We start from the raw sequence: 18,734 nt of genomic DNA, 5'->3' as shown, positions 1-18,734 counted from the left end.
TTTGAGAATTAGAACTAGTTCCAACAAACGAGATTTAATAACGTGTGATAAGATACACATTCATTCAAGATACGTTTAAGATACAGACAAAGAAGAAGTGTGTAAACGTATTCATCATACAACTTTCGTTCTCAAAGATAGAGAAAAAAAAAGGAGAACGCATGAACGATCAGGAAGATAGGTTTGGCATGAAAAGCCCAGAATCTGGACTGTGTTGCTCTTTCCAGATTTTACCGGTGACTCTAAGTTTAAGCTCTTTCCTATCGCCTCCGGAGAAGAAGAGAGCCATGTTCCTCTGGATGATGAGACCGTCGTTGCTGTCTCTTACTTTCCTGTGGCTATCCCTGATGCTTCTTGGTGTTCCTTCCCACGTTAGTTTCCTCCCACTGCCTCCCACCTCTAAGCTATAGCTGTAGCTCCGTGCTTCTTCTTCGTCACCCATGAATCTCAGGAACGCCATGTACACCGGACCCATCCCGAGCTGGAACGCCTCAAAATGGAGGCAAAAGTATTGCCCAAAGCAATGAAACACCTGAAACCCAGACAAAGGAACACAAAGATGAGATGTCCAACACATTGAAGATAATCAAGTTTACTAGACAAGAGATATGCTCACGGTTAGCATCCAAGTAGCGTTCTCCACTTCACGCGGATTAGACTTGACGTAACGGTGGTTAAAAGTGGAACCAGCGTGCATGTCGACTTTATGATCATCCCTGAGATGAGAAACAAGAAAAGGGATGTCCCCTACGACACCACACTCGGAGCCAGCATAAGGACAACCGTAAGGTCTGAAGTTACAAAGAGACTCGTGCTTCAGTTTGCTGTAATAAGGAAAAATCTCAGGGCATCCGAGGTTGTAAAACTTGCAAGGCAGCTCAAGGGACTCGGCCACTTTCTCAAGAGCTAAACATCTTATATCACCAAGCTCTTGTCTACACGTGGGACACCGGTTATGAACTCTCACTTTACAAGTAGAACATAACGTGTGTCCATTGTGACACTGCAACAAACAACCACATTATACACAATCTAGCATAGTAATTGCTAAGAATCAATTTGTTCTAACACTATGATATGAACACATCTAACATCATGAATGAGAAGATGGGAGAATCACCTGATGGATAGGAGGATACATAGAACAGGTACAGACAGGGCACTCGAGAAGCTCGTAGACGCTAGTCGCCGTGGGACCGACTATATTGGTAACGACGGCGGGAGAAGCGGCGCCTCCGCCGCCGTGGCTCTTGGTGGAAGAGAAGTGGAAAGTTCCGTTGTGATGGATCTCATCGTTCTGAACGCTTCTCGTCGACGATTCCATACTATCCATATCCATTTCCACAAAATTGAAAAAAAACAAAAACAAAAACAAAATCCCCTAAATTCAAAAAAAAAAATTAGGTCAAAAAAAAAATCCCCTTCCCTATTTTTTTTAGAATCTCTCTTCTCAGAAATGAAAGTTCGTTTCTTTCAAACCCGATTAACAGATACAGTAATCTTTGAGAATGGATTCGATTAGACAAATCTGGAGAAGAGAGAAAAGGGAAAGAAAATTGAGAGATGGAAACTGAATTTTTTTTGTTACAGGGAAACCAAATCGGGCCCTGACTCTGACTCTGTCTCTTCCCCCTTCCTCTCTCTTTCTCTCGTCGCCGTTTCTGGGAAAGGCGGATGCTTTTCTTCGTTGATCTCTGAAAATGAGGGAGAAAAGAAAGAGAGATCGAATCTGAGCCGTTCAGATACTGTGGCTCTCTTTAATTCGAATTTGAATCCGACGGTTATCTTACCTACCCAACCAATTGGATACAGCCATGAGCACTGTCAAAACGCGCCGTTGGAACTAACAACCCGTTTATTAAGGACAGTATCTATCGTTTTAACAAATGGTTCTATGGTCTAGCGGTTAGGACATTGGACTCTGAATCCAGTAACCCGAGTTCAATTCTCGGTAGAACCTTCTTTTTTCCCCTTTTTATGGTTAGAATGCAAAAAACAAACTGAATTGAAAAAAGGGCAAACAATTTATTTGTGCGCTTCGTACACTTGGAAACGACTTTCTACACTCACAAGTCAAAAACAAAGGTTTGGTTTTAAAAAGCAAACAAAGTCTAACGACAGCTCTCTCAAAGCACAGAGTGGAATCGAAAAGTAGAATATGAGGATGATGACGAGATGCAGTTTCAGTAAGATGATGAGTATCCGAAGCTACCACCAGCCTTTCTCCCCAACAGTGAAAGCATCATCTCTCCCGCCGGAGTCTCGGATCCGTCAGACCATCCGTACTTCTCAAGCAACTGATCCACAAAGTTACCGACCACGTAAGATATCCCCGACACCGACACAGCAATCATCGCGTATTTCAGAACGCTCTTCAGGTGGCTGCCTCTCGGGCTCCTCACGTGCGCTTTGGCTATAGCCAGCAAGACGATGCATAGCAGAGACGCCCCGAAGACTGATGCGACTTTGTAGTCTCTGTTGTGTGTTTTGCTGAATGAGAAGTAGTAGACTATAGGAGGGAGTAGTCCCGTGATTATGAAGGATATGATTGAGACTGTTACGTGGAGCGTGAAGTTTTCTCTTCGTCCAAGGAGTCGCTTGTACCGACCTTCTTCTTGAACGTTTGTCTGGTTATCCTCTGTTGTTATGGGTTCCTCCTCTCTAAGTTCTTGGAGCTGTAAGTGAAGTTTTGTTTATTACCAAGTTTATGCATCGAGATGAGGAAAGATTTAAGTGATCACTCACGTTATGGATAATGAGAATAAGCCCACCAAACAAGTTTGCAAGTCCCAATACCAAAATGTTCACTGCAACCACAATGATACATACGAGTGTTTGTGTTGTGTTTCATAAGCAGTGCCGGTCCTAAGATATTTCGGGTCCAATACGAAACCAAAAATATAGGCCCTATCTAATAAATTAAAAATTTAAATTATTAAAATTCTAATTTACATTTAAAAATTACAATATCCCTAAAATTTATAAAAGTATCAATTCTGAAAATTATCTTTCTATTTCATTTTATATAAGAGAATGAAAAAAAAAATTAAACATTTATCATGTTATATGTTCAAAACACTTCCTAGAACTGATTTTTCTTTTCATATGCTAGCAATAAAAACAGAAAATGCAAACCCCAAAAAATCTATACAATTTATAGGCCCCATGCAAATGTTTCTTAGGTATCTGCTCAAGCCCGGGCCTGTTCATAAGGGAAGTGGAATGGTAAGACTGAGGGGTGTGTACTTACATGTTGAAGCACCAGAACCAGCGGCAGATGAGATAACACCGAGGCTTGTGATGGCTTCTATCAGACCTCCATATACAATGCTTTTCAAGATCTCCACTTTACGTCCTTCAACAATTGGTCCTGTAACAGCTGGTCTCACTAACGGTTCGGTTAGAGTCCCTTCTTCCAGAGAACTCACTGGGAGTGGTGGAATATCAATTCCACGAATTGGTCCTCCGTCACCTGAGTCCACCACACCTAAACGGAAGCGGAAAGGTATGAATGAGAATGACTACAAAGTACGTTAACTAATAAAATCTTCAAACAAAGAAGACACCTGTTACTTTGGCCAGACCAAAATCTGGCTTTCTAGGGTCTGTTCCTTCAAACAGATGAGAGACACCTTCTGTGTGAAATATAGTTTCTACTCTTACTCCATCGGGTCCACTAGTCACTATGTTCGATATGTTCATGTCACGAGATGGTTGAATCGGGGAGAGACGTCCTTTGTCTGGCGAGTGATTCTCCTCTGCTGCGCTAGTACCATCATCCCTGTCGATCTTTTGCTGTGTTTGCTCCTCATCCACCGAGGGAACCAGAAACTGTTGCCTGTTTTCAACAGTAGCTCCACTGTTGACACCTTTGCTTGTGTCATTCGAGTTTGCAACTGCCATTGTATCAAGAAAAAGAGTGGTTGGAGTTTTTAACAAGTCCAATGGAGAGAAAAGCAAAAGCTAAATAAGAGAAGAATGATTGGGTAGGGCTATCCTATCTATCACGTTTTGTTTTTATTAGAGTTGCTTCTCAAAAAATCCAACTACAAGACACGAAACATGGGGTTCCACTTTTTAAGAGTTACTCAATTATATATACTGTACCTTGAATCAAAGGGGTGTCATCAACAGGCTTATTGTCTTGAGAGACACTGATCTCTGACACATCTGCACCACAATGTATTGAAACTATTGCTTAGGAACCAAGGGTAAAATTGGATTATATTTTATTAGAGATTTAGTCTGTCACCTTCCTTCCTCCTTTATTCCAGGATCTAGTTGTTTCATAAATACTGAATAAGAGAATGTCCCCTACCTTGAACCGAAGTTGCTGGACCTTCCTGAACACGGGCTGGTGTTTTTGATGGGATGTTTGCAGTAGAACCTGCCGTATCTTCTCCTAAAACGCTTGGGTTATCACGTGGCAGACTAGCTTCCGGCATACTAGGCATTGCTCCAACTGACCACACAAAATAAATAAAATTTAAGCCTAATGCTAGTCTAGTACAACCCCCTTCTGCATTATTGTGTATAATAAAAGAGAGCCATTGCATTATTGCAATACTAGTTCTAACGGTTAGCAGTCTGGAATCACCGTTTTGTAGTACTAAAATAATAGATTGTCTTGGTCTTGCATATGAACCGAGAGATGAGACTGGCAAAGGGACCAAACAATACCTTGCTGAACAGGTGGTTCTTTTTTCTTCGATCCAAACCAGTTGGAATGGGCAGTAGCTTCCTCTTGAGGCTTTGGCTGAGTGTTTAACCTCTCAACAGTTTCACTGGGAGCAACCGGCTTTGAATCCACCCCTGCAATTTGTTTTTCCAAAAAAAAAAAAAGCATGATTTATATACAAATAGGGATTAGATCTCTAATATGAAAGAATCTTATGTACCTTTGGGAATGAATATGCTGAAGCAGGACAAGCACTTGTAGAAAAAAGATTCGGGTGTAGAACTGTCACCACCACCTGGTGGAGATGGTTCATTGTCCTCGGAACGAAGAATCGGATCAATAGGTTCAGGCCCTCTCACGCGCTTTGGATCTTCTGGCACAGCATGACTAATCTTACGTTTTCTTTTCTTGAGGACAACCCTTTTGGTGATGCAAGAATGGCAGTTTGGACAGAACAAATCATGCGTCTCTTGGTTATCAAGCACTTTCTCTACATTATAATCTTCAACATCATCAATGTCCACCTCCTCCTCTATCACATCACCAGTGCGTTGAACAACAACAGCATCCACCTCTTTAGGTAAATCAGTGTCTTGTACTTCTTCGATTTCACCTGATGGTCCTTTGTTATCCTCAGAAGCTGAACCGTTTTCGGATACTGGCTCCTTTTTCTCAGCAGTGTGCGACTCATGAGCATCAGGTTCTGCATCAGCTGACTCAGAGCCTATCAAAAAATAAAATAAAACAAGAATTAACCAGAAACTCAATTATACAAAGATGGCATCTTCAACCAAGTAATTTACTTTATCAACGGTTCACTACAAATCAACTAAGAAAAGGTTGTTGGTCTAAGAAGAAGCCCCTAACGAAAAGGACTGACCTTTGGTCTCAAAACATAACAAAGATTCTTCTCTGTAAGTCCAATCGCAGTGGCGACATTTCCAAATTCCTTCAGCCACAAACAACAAATCATGACAAGGACTTCTCATTCTCACACACCAGCAGAAACGCGACATAGAATCTAACCCTTGACATTGCTTAAGCTAATAACTATAGCCTATTTGATTTGAATCATTTTTTGTTTTATGAATGTTAATTTAATTTGAATCATTTCAGCACAAAAGAAGCCAACTTTGTAAGCATATCACATAAAAGAAGAGCTCAAAAAGTCAAAACATGAAGTCAACGGGAGGTTTAAAGTCAACAAACCTTCTTCTCCGTCGAAGAAGACGTTCCCGTCGTGGTGCTCCTCGTGGAATCCGACTACCGGCGACTCCGGGACCTCCAAGTTCTCTATCCCGATGTGCTCCCCTTCGCCGTTCCGGAGATCAGGGATCCCTTCGGAAAAGCTAGAAGAGGAGCTATTGTTGGTGGTGATGGTACTACCGTCTGCACTGTCTGGTCTCTTCCCGTGAGGAAACGACAACGTTTTCCTTTCCAGCTCGACAACTTGCTCCTCCTCCTCTTCTTCCAATTTTACTGGCTGGTGGAGCTTCTCTGTCCCGGCTGTGGTGGGCTCATTAACTTCGGCGGCGGATCCCATCAAAAGAGGCCAAAGTGGAAGACACGGAGGGCCAAAGGTAAGGGAAAAGAGAGATTCCGATCTAGAGAAGGTGATCGATGGGGTCCTCTCTGTCTCTTCTTTGCTTACTTCAACGTTATCGTTGCGATGTTGATTTCTTCTGTGTTATTTATTTAAATAAATAATTATTATTTATGATTATCGATCATCATGATGATGAAGTGTCTTGACTTCTTTTTGCCGTTTATCACCACGGTTTCTACATGATTATTATACTTTTGTTAACTTATCTTCTCATTAACACTTTCCAATTCTAAGTGGAGTGTAATAAACTCTATACTATTATATACGGACTAATTGGGAAATTAGGAAATCCTGCTATGTTAATTAACACTAGCCACAAATTTTATAGGATTTTACAGAAATACAAGCAAAACGTTACTTGTTAGTTGTTACCCATGGTTTATTACTATGTGTGAATTCACATTTTTAACAGTTCAACTGAAGCAAAACATTACTTTATTAGAAAAGCATTTTGTCAGTTTATCTCGTCAATATGTACAATAATGTAAGAAATATCAGCTTAAATTACCATTCAAACTGTAGCTCCGAATAGTAACTGCGGTTTAAGTGGGACGGGACAAGCGGTTCAACTGCGGTGCGGTTTTAACAGTTATAAAAACGTATAGATGTATGGTATATGCAGAAATTTTTGTTGCTGTTAACTGCGGTGCGGAGCGGGGCGGTTTCAAACATTCGAAGCTTATATGATATTCTATATATATTATGTTGTATTAGTGGACTTTATATTATACTGTTTATACCACGCGGTAAACCTCCAAACAATTATGAACTTTTGAGTAAATAGTGAAAAATTAGTTGAAGATTTTGTCAGCTTCTTTTAAGGGATTGATTGTGTCACGTGGATGACAGAAGATAGAGAGAGACTGCATTCATCGCTCATTTCACGATGTCCGCACCTCCCCACCTAACACCGATGCCAATCTCTTTGATTTTTATTACAGCGAAAAGACATTTATCATATCAAACACATAGCTGGTAACAATAATAAATAGATAACCAAACACATAATAATAACAAAGTCGCATCTACTCCAGTGTAAACATTCTTAGATAATTTGACACTCAACGCGTTTGCTGACATATTACCCTTTATCACATCTCTATTTTATTCAGATTATATATTTTTGGTATTATTTTGTTCATGATTTTTGTCAAATCTGTATCAACTAAAGTTTGTTCCAGATTAATTAATAAGGTTGACAAAAAAAGTTCCAGATTAATTATTTTAGGCTACTGAGTCTGAAACAGTTGCGCAAAAAAAAGGCTACTGAAACAACAATAATTAAAAAAAAAATCTTTTTTAACTACAATCGAATGTTATACAAGTTTTTTCAATAGTAGTCTCGTCTTTTAGTGTTGACCGTGACATTTCTTAATGGTTTGGTCGTGGTAGTGATCAATCACCATCGCCATTAAAAATAGTATATTTCAGTATATCACTAGAATTGAAAGAAACAAGAATTTTGCACGAGGGATGCATGATTTCTATAAGTTGGTTATAACAAAAAAAAATGACGCAAAAAGATAGAAATGTTATCACAAAAAAGACGTGGAGACGAGAAGATATTGGAGCAAATCGCCTGATTCTGCAAGTCTTAACTACTAGTATCAATTATACCCACCTAAAATAACCAAAAAAAACACACGTTACGAACGTGGTTGACAGCCATGCATAAGGAATGTAAATTGATTTTAATAATAGTATTATCGATCTCAGTCGATATGATGATGAACGAGTCATGATTCATACGAACTTGACCTTTGAGTTCACATGGATTCATCATATCCCTGTGTTTTGATACCCACCAGATGTTTTTATAGAATCAACAGATTAAGTTACAAAAAAAAAGTAGGTGTTGGTTAGACTAGTTCGAAAATAAACTGTAGCTTATTCTTATACCTTTTTTCAAAATGAATCCAACCAATTAAAGTGACAATAAACAACAAAGTATCCAAGTCTTATGATATGCTTACGTTTGTGACAAAAACAAATGTTATGCTTACGATGTTTTCACAGAAGATTCACCGATCAACTATGAAAAGTAAGATTCAAATGGTTTAGATTAATTTTGTTTATGTTAAAATATGATTCTTCGAACAAACCAGTACGTGAATGTGTGAAAAAGAGTTTGTACAGCATTCTTTAGACCACAATACGGGAACACACTTGGCCCTCCTTGTCTGCAAGTGTGGGAATCCCTTATTAAGATAATTGACTATGAGGTCCATAAGTAACATATAACTAATAACTCCTCTCTTTCATATCATCCCATGACTTCTTTGTAATCTCGAAGTAAGAAATATCACAATGAGGAGATGTATCAAATGTATTTCTCAACCAATATTTGTGTTCCTGCATCCTTATTGTAACCGACCAATTGAATCTATTGTTAAATTTTAACATCTTTCTCGTGCATGTTAAAAGATGAATCTTAACAAAATCGTTTTCTTTGTTCTGACAAAAAGGTTCTTTAGTTTTGTAATGAAAACATTCGACACTATAAAAGGAAAGAAAAGGACAATGTAAAGTAAAAGACAGAACAAGAACACAGTCTCAAACTCGTGGAGTTTCTGTAGATTCATCATAAAACCCGCTTTTCTCAAGCCACTGGTTCACGAAATATCCCATGAACGTAGAGAATCCCGACGCGGTCGTCGCCATTGACGTGTACCTAAACAGAGTCTTGACATACTCGCGTCTCTTCGAGACGTAAGCTTTCGCAACTGAGAGCAAGACGATGCAGAGGAGAGACACTGCGTAAACCGCTAAAGTCTTGTACTCTTGTCTCTTCTCGACTCTTCTTCTGAACGAGAAACCGTATACGAGAGGTGGGATCAGCCCGAATACGACGAAAGAGGAGATTGCTATCAGCCTGTGAAACCACCATTTCTCTCTTCTTCCCAGAGCTTCCACATACCTATCTTCTTCTTCTTCTTCCTCAACATCTGCGTCTGATTCTTTCTGATCATCAGTGTTGGTTCTTGTTTTGGGTTTCTCGTTTATTAGTTCTTGGAGCTGCAAACAAAAATGGCGTTTTTAGTTATTTAAATCCTCTAACATTAATGTTACGTGAGAGACAAGAAAGATCACTTACGCTGTGAACAATCAGAAGAAGACCGCTTGACAAGTTGGCAACTCCCAAGGCCAAAACATTCACTGCAATATAATCAAAAGTCATTAAAAACATTTTATGCGTTAGTTAATAGTGTTTATGGCTCAAGGAGATGTGATGTGGATCACTTACGAGTTGAAGCACCAGAAGCAGCTGCAGATGTTACGGTGCAAAGACTCGTGATGGATTGTGTTAGACCTCCATACACAATACTTTTCAAGATTTCAAGTTTATTACCGCCTTTTGGAGTTTCAACACTCTTTGGGATCTCTGGTTGAGTATCTGGTTGAACCCCAGGTTCTGCTTGAGTTTTAGGTGGTGTTTCCTTATTGGCAATTTGCATAGACGGTTGCTCCTGTGGTGGAGGAGGATCTACCAGAACCGGGTGAACTTTTTGGTTGTCTAGCATAATCAAGATTTTTGTTAACAACCAAGCGTCATTAGTATTCATTTCAGAACCGGAATTCAAAACATACCTGTCTTCTTGTCAGAATCTTGACAAGAATCTGCAGCTTGGCCATCTTCAATTTTAGTTTTCTTAATCTGTTCTTCACTAGTAGTATCAGTAGACTTGGAACCAACCTCTTTGTCGCCTTGTATGTTTAAAAAAAATTGTCAGGTCTTGAAACTGATGGATACAAAAGATTTGAATAGAAAAAAGTAAATTACCTTTCTCTTTGTGATGTATGGGAATGTAACCGGACCTAATTGCCATAATTACTAGAGACAACACCGAAAACGCTGGAAGTAACCAAAGTATAGATAATGAAGGCAGCGTCAATGGAGGGATAGAAGGCAGTTCCAGATGTGGTGGTGCAATGAAAGGCGATGACTGCTGAGGGGAAGTGAAAAGGAAAGAAAGAGCAATGATAATACAGAGGAACAACCAAGCAAAAACATCGAGGTACCACTTGGGAAAACTCGGTCTGCCTTTCTCAGTCTTGACATCAATGCTCGGTTCCTCACTATTGGTACCAAGATCATTGATAGTTGACTTTGAATCAACCTCTATCTTTCCTGAATCTGCCAAGAAACCAAAGTCAATCACACCTGTCCACACAAAAGACACCAAAAGAAAGGGTACCTTTGTCTTTGATGTGGCCATAAACAGAAAGAAACAGCTTCTGGAGATCAACAGGGAACCAGGACGAAGCTTTTGTCTTCTTGTCTTCGGATCTTGAACCATTCTTAGTGTCAATAGGTTTATTTGCATTGTCAGTTATTTTTGCGGGTTGGATATCTGATTTCTTCACGAGCTTGACTGTTTTGGTGATGTCTTCACCACAGCATGGGCAGTAAAAGTAATACTCATGCTGGTTCTTGATCACAATCTCCACATCACTATCCAAGAAATCACGTTCTGTTTGTGAATCTTTTCCTCTTACAGATCTTGAAGCACTCCCAGTGTCAATAGCGTCATGTAACTCGAATCCTATGGGTACCAAACTAGAGTCTAGCATTCGAAAAGAAAATAAAATAAAACGTGAATGTTTAAGATCAACTACTAACTAGAGTCTAGCATTCGAAAATGCACTGTCTAAGAAATTTTTTTAAAAAATTAATCAAAAGTACAAATAGTTCTCAAACCTTGTTCGTGGCTAAAGTCAACGCTATCTTCATCCTCGCTGCTGTGTGGTGAGTCCGGGGGTAGTTTGGTAAATTCCTCGGTATTGACACCGTCGCCGTTGTCATCGTCGACGGTGGAGCTTGGAGAGGGAGTCTGATTCGTGGCGGTGGATTCCATTGGAGATACACAAAGATGAGATTCAGAACTATGTTCATTACTGTTTTATTGTTAGTTTCCTTGTCTGAATATTTTTATCCCACGATGTCCACGTTCTTTATTTTATTCCTAACCAACACGACTAACCAATATTCTGTCTTTTGTTACTTTACCAAAATGACGAAAATGAAATTAATTATTTTTGATAAAGATTGTTTTTTGGTTAATATATGAAAATTTGAAAAATGAAATTGATTATTATTATAAATTGATAAGATTCGAACCTTTTGCTTACAGAGAAACAAAACTAGTTCGTGTACAAACACACATTAAAGACTTGGGACACAAGGAAACGATAGATATCTCTGTTCTATGGAACAAAGAGACAAATCAGCTAAAGAACAACTCTTCTGTGATCTGTAAATCACCCTTTTAGATAATCAGATGCAAGCTTATGAAAGTCATAGTTTGCAAACACATCTCTGGCGTGTTGACTTGCAACGAAAGAAAGCGCAGACCCACCAATGGCTATTCCAGTATATGCAGCCACGGTCTTGAGTTTATCCATGCCAAAGGCGTAAGCTTTGGCGAAGGAGAGAGATATGACGCAGACCAGAGATGCGGCGACGAAAATCGCAGCTTCTTGGTAGCGTCCCTTGTCTGTTATTTTGAAAGAGAAGCCGTAGAAGAGGGGAGGGATCACACCGAAGAAGATGAATGAAATCAAAACAACGAAGCAATGGAGTATGACTTTGTTTCTTTTTCCTAGCAGCTCCTCGTATGGATCTACTGATACCAGTTCTGGCATATGATCGTTGTTCCAGCTTTGGTATCGTGGTCGTTTAAAGAGTCCATATAGCTGCCAAAATACATAAATCTTTCGTAAGTGTAATTTTACTGATAAATGTGTTTAGACACATGAGAAAAAAATGACTTACATTGTGAATGATTATAAAAAGGCCACTGAATAAATTGGCTAGCCCCAAGGCCAGAACGTTGACTGCAAGTAAAAACAGTATTAATTTGAATTGATAATGTATGAAAAAATTTCAAGTCACTGTTTGTGTGTTCATGTGTACTTACGAGTGGAAGTTCCGGAAGCAGCAGCGGAGGATACAACACCAAAGCTTGTGATGGACTCGATTAGACCTCCGTATACAATACTCTTCAGGATGTCTAGCTTTAGTTGTAAGAGCTTTATACGGATGACCTCTCCGACCGGATGATTAGTATCTGAAGCAAAAAGTGAAAGAGAGAGTCAGAGAGAGATCATAGTATATATTTTGTGATTATATTTTATATTCATCTTTATTTCACTCAGATTTGTGAGAGGACCTTCAGCTTGATCTGTAACATCATCAAGTTCTTGAGGATTTGTGACAGCCCCGGTATCTTGTGGATCATTCTCTCGGACCTCTGCAACATATAGATTGATGGCTTTGGTAAATCTTTAGTAAAGTTAGGTGACAAAAGAGCAAATGAAAGATAAAGGAATCACCTATCATGGAACGCCAGAGCACAGCCAGAATGGCTAGGAACAACAATAAGATTATGGAAAGGTAATTGCTACTCAAGAAGTTTGTGAGCCAGGAAAAGGAGACGTCTCCTCCTTCCCCATTCTCTGGAACATTTTCTCCTGGACCTAGCTGAACATCAGTCTCCTTTGAATTTCCATGCTTACTTGGACGCTGTGGTGGTGGTGGTGGTGGTGATGGGTCTGATGGCCGAGAAGGCAGGGTCAGCAGAAGAATGACTGACAGCAATAGCAGAACCAAAACCAATAGGAACCGCTGAGAAGTGGGACTGAGCCTTGGCAAACGGTTTTGCAAAAGTTTCTCTCGTATATTTACTAGCAGTGTAGCCAAAGTATTGTCCGGTTTTGGATCAGATGGGACTATTCATAGAGATCAAGAATCAGTCGGTCAAAACATTTGAGAAATCGAATTGTCTCCATTGTAAATTTGTAAAGCAATATGTACACACATACATACCTTTTGGAGGAAGAGGATTAGGCTGGTTGAGTTTGACTGGCTCTACATATCAAGAAACAATACTTGAGCACCATCATCATCCAACACATTTGTATTTAATGTGTGTATATATATGCATACCTTTAGGAGAAACAGGAGGTATAGGCTGGTCGATTTTGAGTCTTTTGACTGGCTCTACAAACCAATAAATGAATAATCAAATACTATAGCACCATCACCATCATCGTCCAACATATATATTATATATTTAATATGTGTGTATATATGCATACCTTCAGGAGGAAGAAGCTGGTTGGTTTTGTCTGGCTCTACAAATTATTAAGAAACAACACTTGAGCACCATCATCATCATCATCCAACATTAATATATATATTTAATATATGTGTGTATATATACATACCTTCAGGTCGATGGATAGGATCAGATTGAATGGTTTTAACTGGATCTACAAATTATCAAGAAACAATACTTGAGAACCATCATCATCGTCATCCAACATGTATATTTAATACGTGTGTATATAAATGCATACCTTGGGTGATGTTATACAACCATGGGATGTAAATGAAAGGGTACTTGAACGAGAAAATGATAACGAATACGAATCTATCTATGTTGTAAGGAAAAGTCTCTTGTCCCTTTTTAAAGAGTTTAGCAGTTCCGGTGATCTTGTGAGTGCAGTTTGAACAGTAGAGATCATGAGTCTTTGGCATTTGTATCTCCTTCAGCACATCCTCATGACCTTTCTTGCTCCAACTTCCCTCGTGGTCTTTCTCCAAATGTTTCTCTTTACCCACGTCATTTTCAGTTTCAGGTCCATCATCTTTCCTGCTCGTTTCTTGTGTTTTATCGGTTCCTACAACACATTTTAACAAAATTTTGGAGTCAAGAAAATACTAAATTTGATGTTCTTGATTCCGATAATTCAGAAGAATGATATTATATGTATAATAATTTATAGCTTTCTTGTTTCTTCAGGTGTACATATAGACAACACTTGTCTACCAGATTAACGTATCAAATTCGTGAAATATTAAATATGCTACCATGCATGCAAATGCGATATTCAACATTGGGTGAGCTTAGTAACCAAATTAACCAATGCATGATTTCTATTCTACACATGCATGGTCACTATCGACGTAACGTAAGATATGAATTTCAAACAAACTTTTTTGTTTCTCTATATAATGTTTTCTAACAACAATAATAGCAGCCCAAAATTTTAAATTTCGTAATAAACATACAGAGCCAATATATATAGACCTAAATTATTGAAACAATTTCAGAAATGAATTCAAAATGTTTTTAAACTTAAACCTGGTCCCATACCGCACTTAGTTTCTTTGCTATTTTCTGTCACTTGCGGGGGAGAAACATCGGTTTGGTTCGTTACTTCATCCGCCGAGGGGTGACCAACATTTTCATCGCCTGCCGGATTTGAAAGCTGGGTGATGTTAATGAAATCACCCTCATGCTCTTGGGAATGGGTATCGGTTGGGTCCATTTGAAGTCGGTGGTGAGTTGATGATGGCAAAGCAGGAACCAGGGGACACTTATTTATATGCTCACGAGTTGCTTCATATGTCACATAATTATATATTTTTATTTTATTTAGGTGTATTATTTCTCTATCATGTGATTTTTCATAGTCGTATTCTTTAACTTACCGTGAGGTCAAACAAAGACCCACGAATTTAAAACTTATTAATGACCGAGGTTTAGTCTTAAAAATAATGACCAAGGATTGTAGCTAACGAAAAATGTACTCATTCACAAGAAGTTTTAACATTTCAGAAGATATACATACTTTTATAGTTTATTTTCTTTCGAATTTTGAAGCACTAGAAATGTATATATATACACTATAATTATACGATAGAAAAATGACTTTTTCATACTAAATTAGTGAGCTATTAAGGTAATTTATGTTCCGTAAAGAATTTTTTTTTTTGGTAAAATCAGTAAAGAATTATGATTGTACAGAAACAAAACTAGGATCACTATCCTAGTTTTTTGTTTAAAACAAACTGTCTACGATGATGCACGCTCTCTAGTATTTGCATGCATACTAGATATACCATGGAAAGAAGGAGAACAAACGAGCTGAGTAGCGAGTATCCGAAGGGTCTATCCGTCTATGCTTTGCATTTGAAGCTCGAGAGTTTGATTTGCACAATGAATTGTATGGGGAGATTTACCGGGGGGAAAATGCATTGCGACACAGGATGTAATTTCTGTTCTTTCTTACGGATAAAAAAAATCAAATGATTTGTTGATCATGTAGTTTCAGTAGAGAATGAGATAAGTAGATTTGAAGAACTATTCTCTAATTTTTTCGTTTGGTATTTAAACCACACACTATAAGAATATTCAAGCAGATTGCTCCGCTCGCAACATGCTCATACTAGAGATCAAATTTTCTCTCTCTTACGCACTTCTGTGTGTTTTCTAGGTTATTTGTTGTTGACTTGTTCAACATTTAATAGTTGTGTGTTTTAACTTTTAAGGAATAGATGGTCTTTTTGTTTATTATCCCCAATACTAATTGACGTCGATCTACCTTAATATTAAATTATTAAATAACTCTAATATTAATTGACCTAAAACTGTTAGAAATTGTCATATTGCAATTTTTTTTCTTCATTGTTTAAGACCTTTTCATTGTTTATGACATGGAAAATATTGTTTACGACTTCTAGTTTATGTTTATGACTTACGGAATATTGGAGTTGATTATTAACATAAGATTTCGAACCTGAGTTTGATCGGGATGCTAAAAAAAAGTAATTGGAATTTTAAGTTTTTCATCTTTGTTTGAGATCAGATTATATAATAGTCTATATTCTTGCCCATACATAATGCTTTAAAATATCAAAAGCATCAAATCTTGCTTTTTCGTTTGTTTGTAAAAGTATTTACGAAACGAAACTAAATTAGGACATGTTAAATATTCACTCGCCCTCTTCTAAACGAACGACGAGGTCTTTGTTTAATCAAATGACCGTAGGTCATGGTAACTGCATATGCAAATGCTTTAAGATTGGTACAAGACTTGATCAAATACTCCATCGGGTCTCTTATCTTATACTATCGTTCTTTGTTTATTTCCCAAAGCGTGTTTTGACCCCGCATCTCCGGACACGACAGAACGGCCGTTGTCGTTTTCTAGCTTTGCCAATTCTTTGCTTCCGGAAGCTCCTTTGTGCCTTGTGATTCTGCAAACTCTCCAGGTAGAAAACGAAAAAAAATGAGAAACTAAATTGAGAATACAGTGTTTTGCAAAAAAATAAGAATACAAGAAAAAACTATTTAACATAAGGTACGGTTTTAATAGATAACTGTATATACTACAGGAGAACCTCTACAAATTAATAATGTTAGGATTTTAAAATTTTATTAATTTATAAATTTTATAAATTACAAAAGCTTCTTTATTTAGATTTTTATTTTAAGATATATTTATTCTATTTCGTTTACAAAAAAAAATATTTTTATTCAAAGATAAAATTATATATGATTTTACTGTATAGACATTAATTATTATTTTTAAAATTTGACATTTATATTAATTTTATTATATTTTTTTGGTGTATATAATACATATTTCATAGAATTTAAATGTTATTTTAAATATAATATTACTAAATCTCATCAAAAATATATTAAGTCTTAAAAAAATATAAAGATAATTTCATTGTGAATATAAAACAAATAATATAATAATAAATTCTTACTTATATAAAATATATATGCATATAAATTATCAATTTATAATAATTTTAATGAGACTATATATTTACATATAAATTTCTAAGCAAAATTTATTTCATTATTTATCGATTTGTGTTATTGAACCGGTCCAAATTAAAACCGGCAAAATTTATAGCGATTATTAGTTTATCGAATATTAATATATAGAGATGTTCTATTGTATTAGGAATATCCAAATATGAAGTGGAAATGACTCGACGCTTTTATGTAAAGATATGAGTGTTTCATTCAATATCAATTTTTATTGAGTAGGACGAAGCACATAATTTCCCAGATATATAACCATGTCAGTTGATACCAGTACAACCGATCCAAACGAAATTAAAATTTGGTTTAAGATGAATAAACCATAACAAAAAGTATGATGCTTCAATACTAATATACGTAGCTTTTTTTTTTGAACTACCTCTAATATTAGTAATATACATAGGCTATGTTACTTTATACCCATGTTCTAAAATGCAGACGCCTTCGCCATTCCGATTTTAGTCAAATCGGTTCAATTAATCGGGGATGCAATTAATTATTTAAAAATCAATTAATCGCTTAAAAAGCAGATCAAAACCAATTTTAAACCAAAATATCAATACTATTAAAAGGGAAGGAGTCCTAAAAATCTACTTAAAACAAGTCATAGTTAGATCATTTCATTTAACTAGAATTCCTATTATTTCTCATACTACTAACTTCATTATTCTTCACTAAAGACAAATTAGTCATAAAAAATGATACTAACCTAATTCTCTACATATACATTTACTATATACACATTATTCCATCATAATTATTTTGTGTTATTATTAAATAATGTCCACCATATATTTGTAATGGTTACTTGTGATTTATTAAATAGTAAATATATTTGGAGACTATAAACATAATACAATATCCATTGTAAAAAAAATTGTAAAAAAAATTGCATCTTTTATAGAGATAAACCATTATTTTATACCAACCTTATTAACTAAACTGTTTTCATTAACCATGTTATATATATGAACACTTCAGTATTATCATTCACAAACTAAAGGATGTTTGTCACAACTTAATATTCCAAATTGGTTGTATTATTTAATACCAAACCAGTTCTTATACGAATCCATATATATGATTATCGTCTACATAAAACCGGTTCAATCTTTTCATCTGCTATATTTTCAGAAAATGGCTATTTATCTTTGGTTCTGTTAAATATTTAGTCTAACTAATTATAAATCGGTTAGTGATAACTTCTAAAAATTTTGAAAACACATAGTTATGTATTAACACTATATCGATACTTTAAAATAGGTTAGCAGTAGAATTGTGTTTTAGAACAAAATTTACTTATTTTAAAACATAATATTATTTTGAAAATAGTTTTGATACTATGTGTTATATTAAACATAGTTATATATATATTTTAAATAAATAATTATATACATAATTTATACTTTTGGTTAACTAAATTATTTATCAACCAAATAAAAATATTCAGGTAATTCAAGTTTTCGGGTTATCCGGTTTATAAATAGAATTTTTATGATATTTGGTTATTTAAAATTGAATGTAATTAATATTTTTAAATATATAATTTTTATTTGAAAATTCAGGTACTCATTTGGTTCTCGGTTTGGTTTCAATTTTTCAGTCATAGATATATGGTGTGCTCTATTATTTATGCAATTCAGTTCAATTTTGGTTTTTCAGTTTAGTACGGATTGGTCTGTGTTTTTTGGATAAATGTGCTCAAACTTATACATTATCTTATATAGAAATTTGTTTAAAATATATTTAATTACAAAAACAAACCCGCGCTTTTCAAGCGCGGATCAAAATCTAGTTGAAATTTTAAAACATAAGTGCAGCC

At 36.4% G+C, this 18,734-nt stretch overlaps 3 protein-coding genes and 1 non-coding gene across 5 annotated transcripts; 1 reads left to right on the top strand and 3 right to left on the bottom strand.

Moving 5' to 3' along the window:
* Positions 1 to 15: 15 nt before the first annotated feature.
* On the bottom strand, positions 16 to 1,736 carry LOC103867677 (E3 ubiquitin-protein ligase SINAT4). Its single transcript, XM_009145780.3, has 3 exons — positions 1,121 to 1,736; positions 617 to 1,003; positions 16 to 532 (listed from the first exon to the last, which is right to left on the bottom strand). Exons 1-3 carry the CDS (start codon positions 1,337 to 1,339, stop codon positions 170 to 172), a joined length of 969 nt encoding a protein of 322 aa, XP_009144028.1. The 5' UTR covers positions 1,340 to 1,736; the 3' UTR covers positions 16 to 169.
* A 152-nt stretch (positions 1,737 to 1,888) lies between these two features.
* On the top strand, positions 1,889 to 1,960 carry TRNAQ-CUG. The gene has a single exon. It is a non-coding gene; the product is annotated as a tRNA-Gln (tRNA).
* A 21-nt stretch (positions 1,961 to 1,981) lies between these two features.
* Positions 1,982 to 6,431, bottom strand: LOC103867660 (membrane protein of ER body-like protein). 2 transcript variants are annotated; one of them, XM_009145761.3, is made up of 10 exons: positions 5,888 to 6,431; positions 5,559 to 5,627; positions 4,899 to 5,402; positions 4,681 to 4,812; positions 4,319 to 4,462; positions 4,108 to 4,170; positions 3,567 to 3,896; positions 3,251 to 3,487; positions 2,746 to 2,807; positions 1,982 to 2,675 (listed from the first exon to the last, which is right to left on the bottom strand). In XM_009145761.3, the coding sequence occupies exons 1-10, from the start codon at positions 6,219 to 6,221 to the stop codon at positions 2,184 to 2,186; spliced, it is 2,367 nt and encodes a 788-aa protein (XP_009144009.2). In that variant the 5' UTR covers positions 6,222 to 6,431; the 3' UTR covers positions 1,982 to 2,183. The 2 variants fall into 2 exon arrangements, with proteins under 2 accessions (XP_009144009.2, XP_009144017.2); XM_009145769.3 differs by lacking the exon at positions 5,559 to 5,627 and having other exon boundaries at positions 5,888 to 6,424.
* A 2,242-nt stretch (positions 6,432 to 8,673) lies between these two features.
* LOC103868731 (membrane protein of ER body 1) lies at positions 8,674 to 16,586 on the bottom strand. The gene is made up of 7 exons (XM_018658188.2): positions 10,984 to 16,586; positions 10,481 to 10,849; positions 10,066 to 10,419; positions 9,873 to 9,989; positions 9,529 to 9,798; positions 9,379 to 9,440; positions 8,674 to 9,299 (listed from the first exon to the last, which is right to left on the bottom strand). Exons 1-7 carry the CDS (start codon positions 11,138 to 11,140, stop codon positions 8,838 to 8,840), a joined length of 1,791 nt encoding a protein of 596 aa, XP_018513704.1. The 5' UTR covers positions 11,141 to 16,586; the 3' UTR covers positions 8,674 to 8,837.
* Between the last annotated feature and the right edge of the window lie 2,148 nt (positions 16,587 to 18,734).

Source organism: Brassica rapa, chromosome A01 (genome assembly GCF_000309985.2).
Source record: "Brassica rapa cultivar Chiifu-401-42 chromosome A01, CAAS_Brap_v3.01, whole genome shotgun sequence".
NCBI lineage: Eukaryota > Viridiplantae > Streptophyta > Magnoliopsida > Brassicales > Brassicaceae > Brassica > Brassica rapa.
The sequence above is the reverse complement of the archived record's forward strand: the minus strand, read 5'-3'. Positions and strand labels throughout refer to the sequence as shown.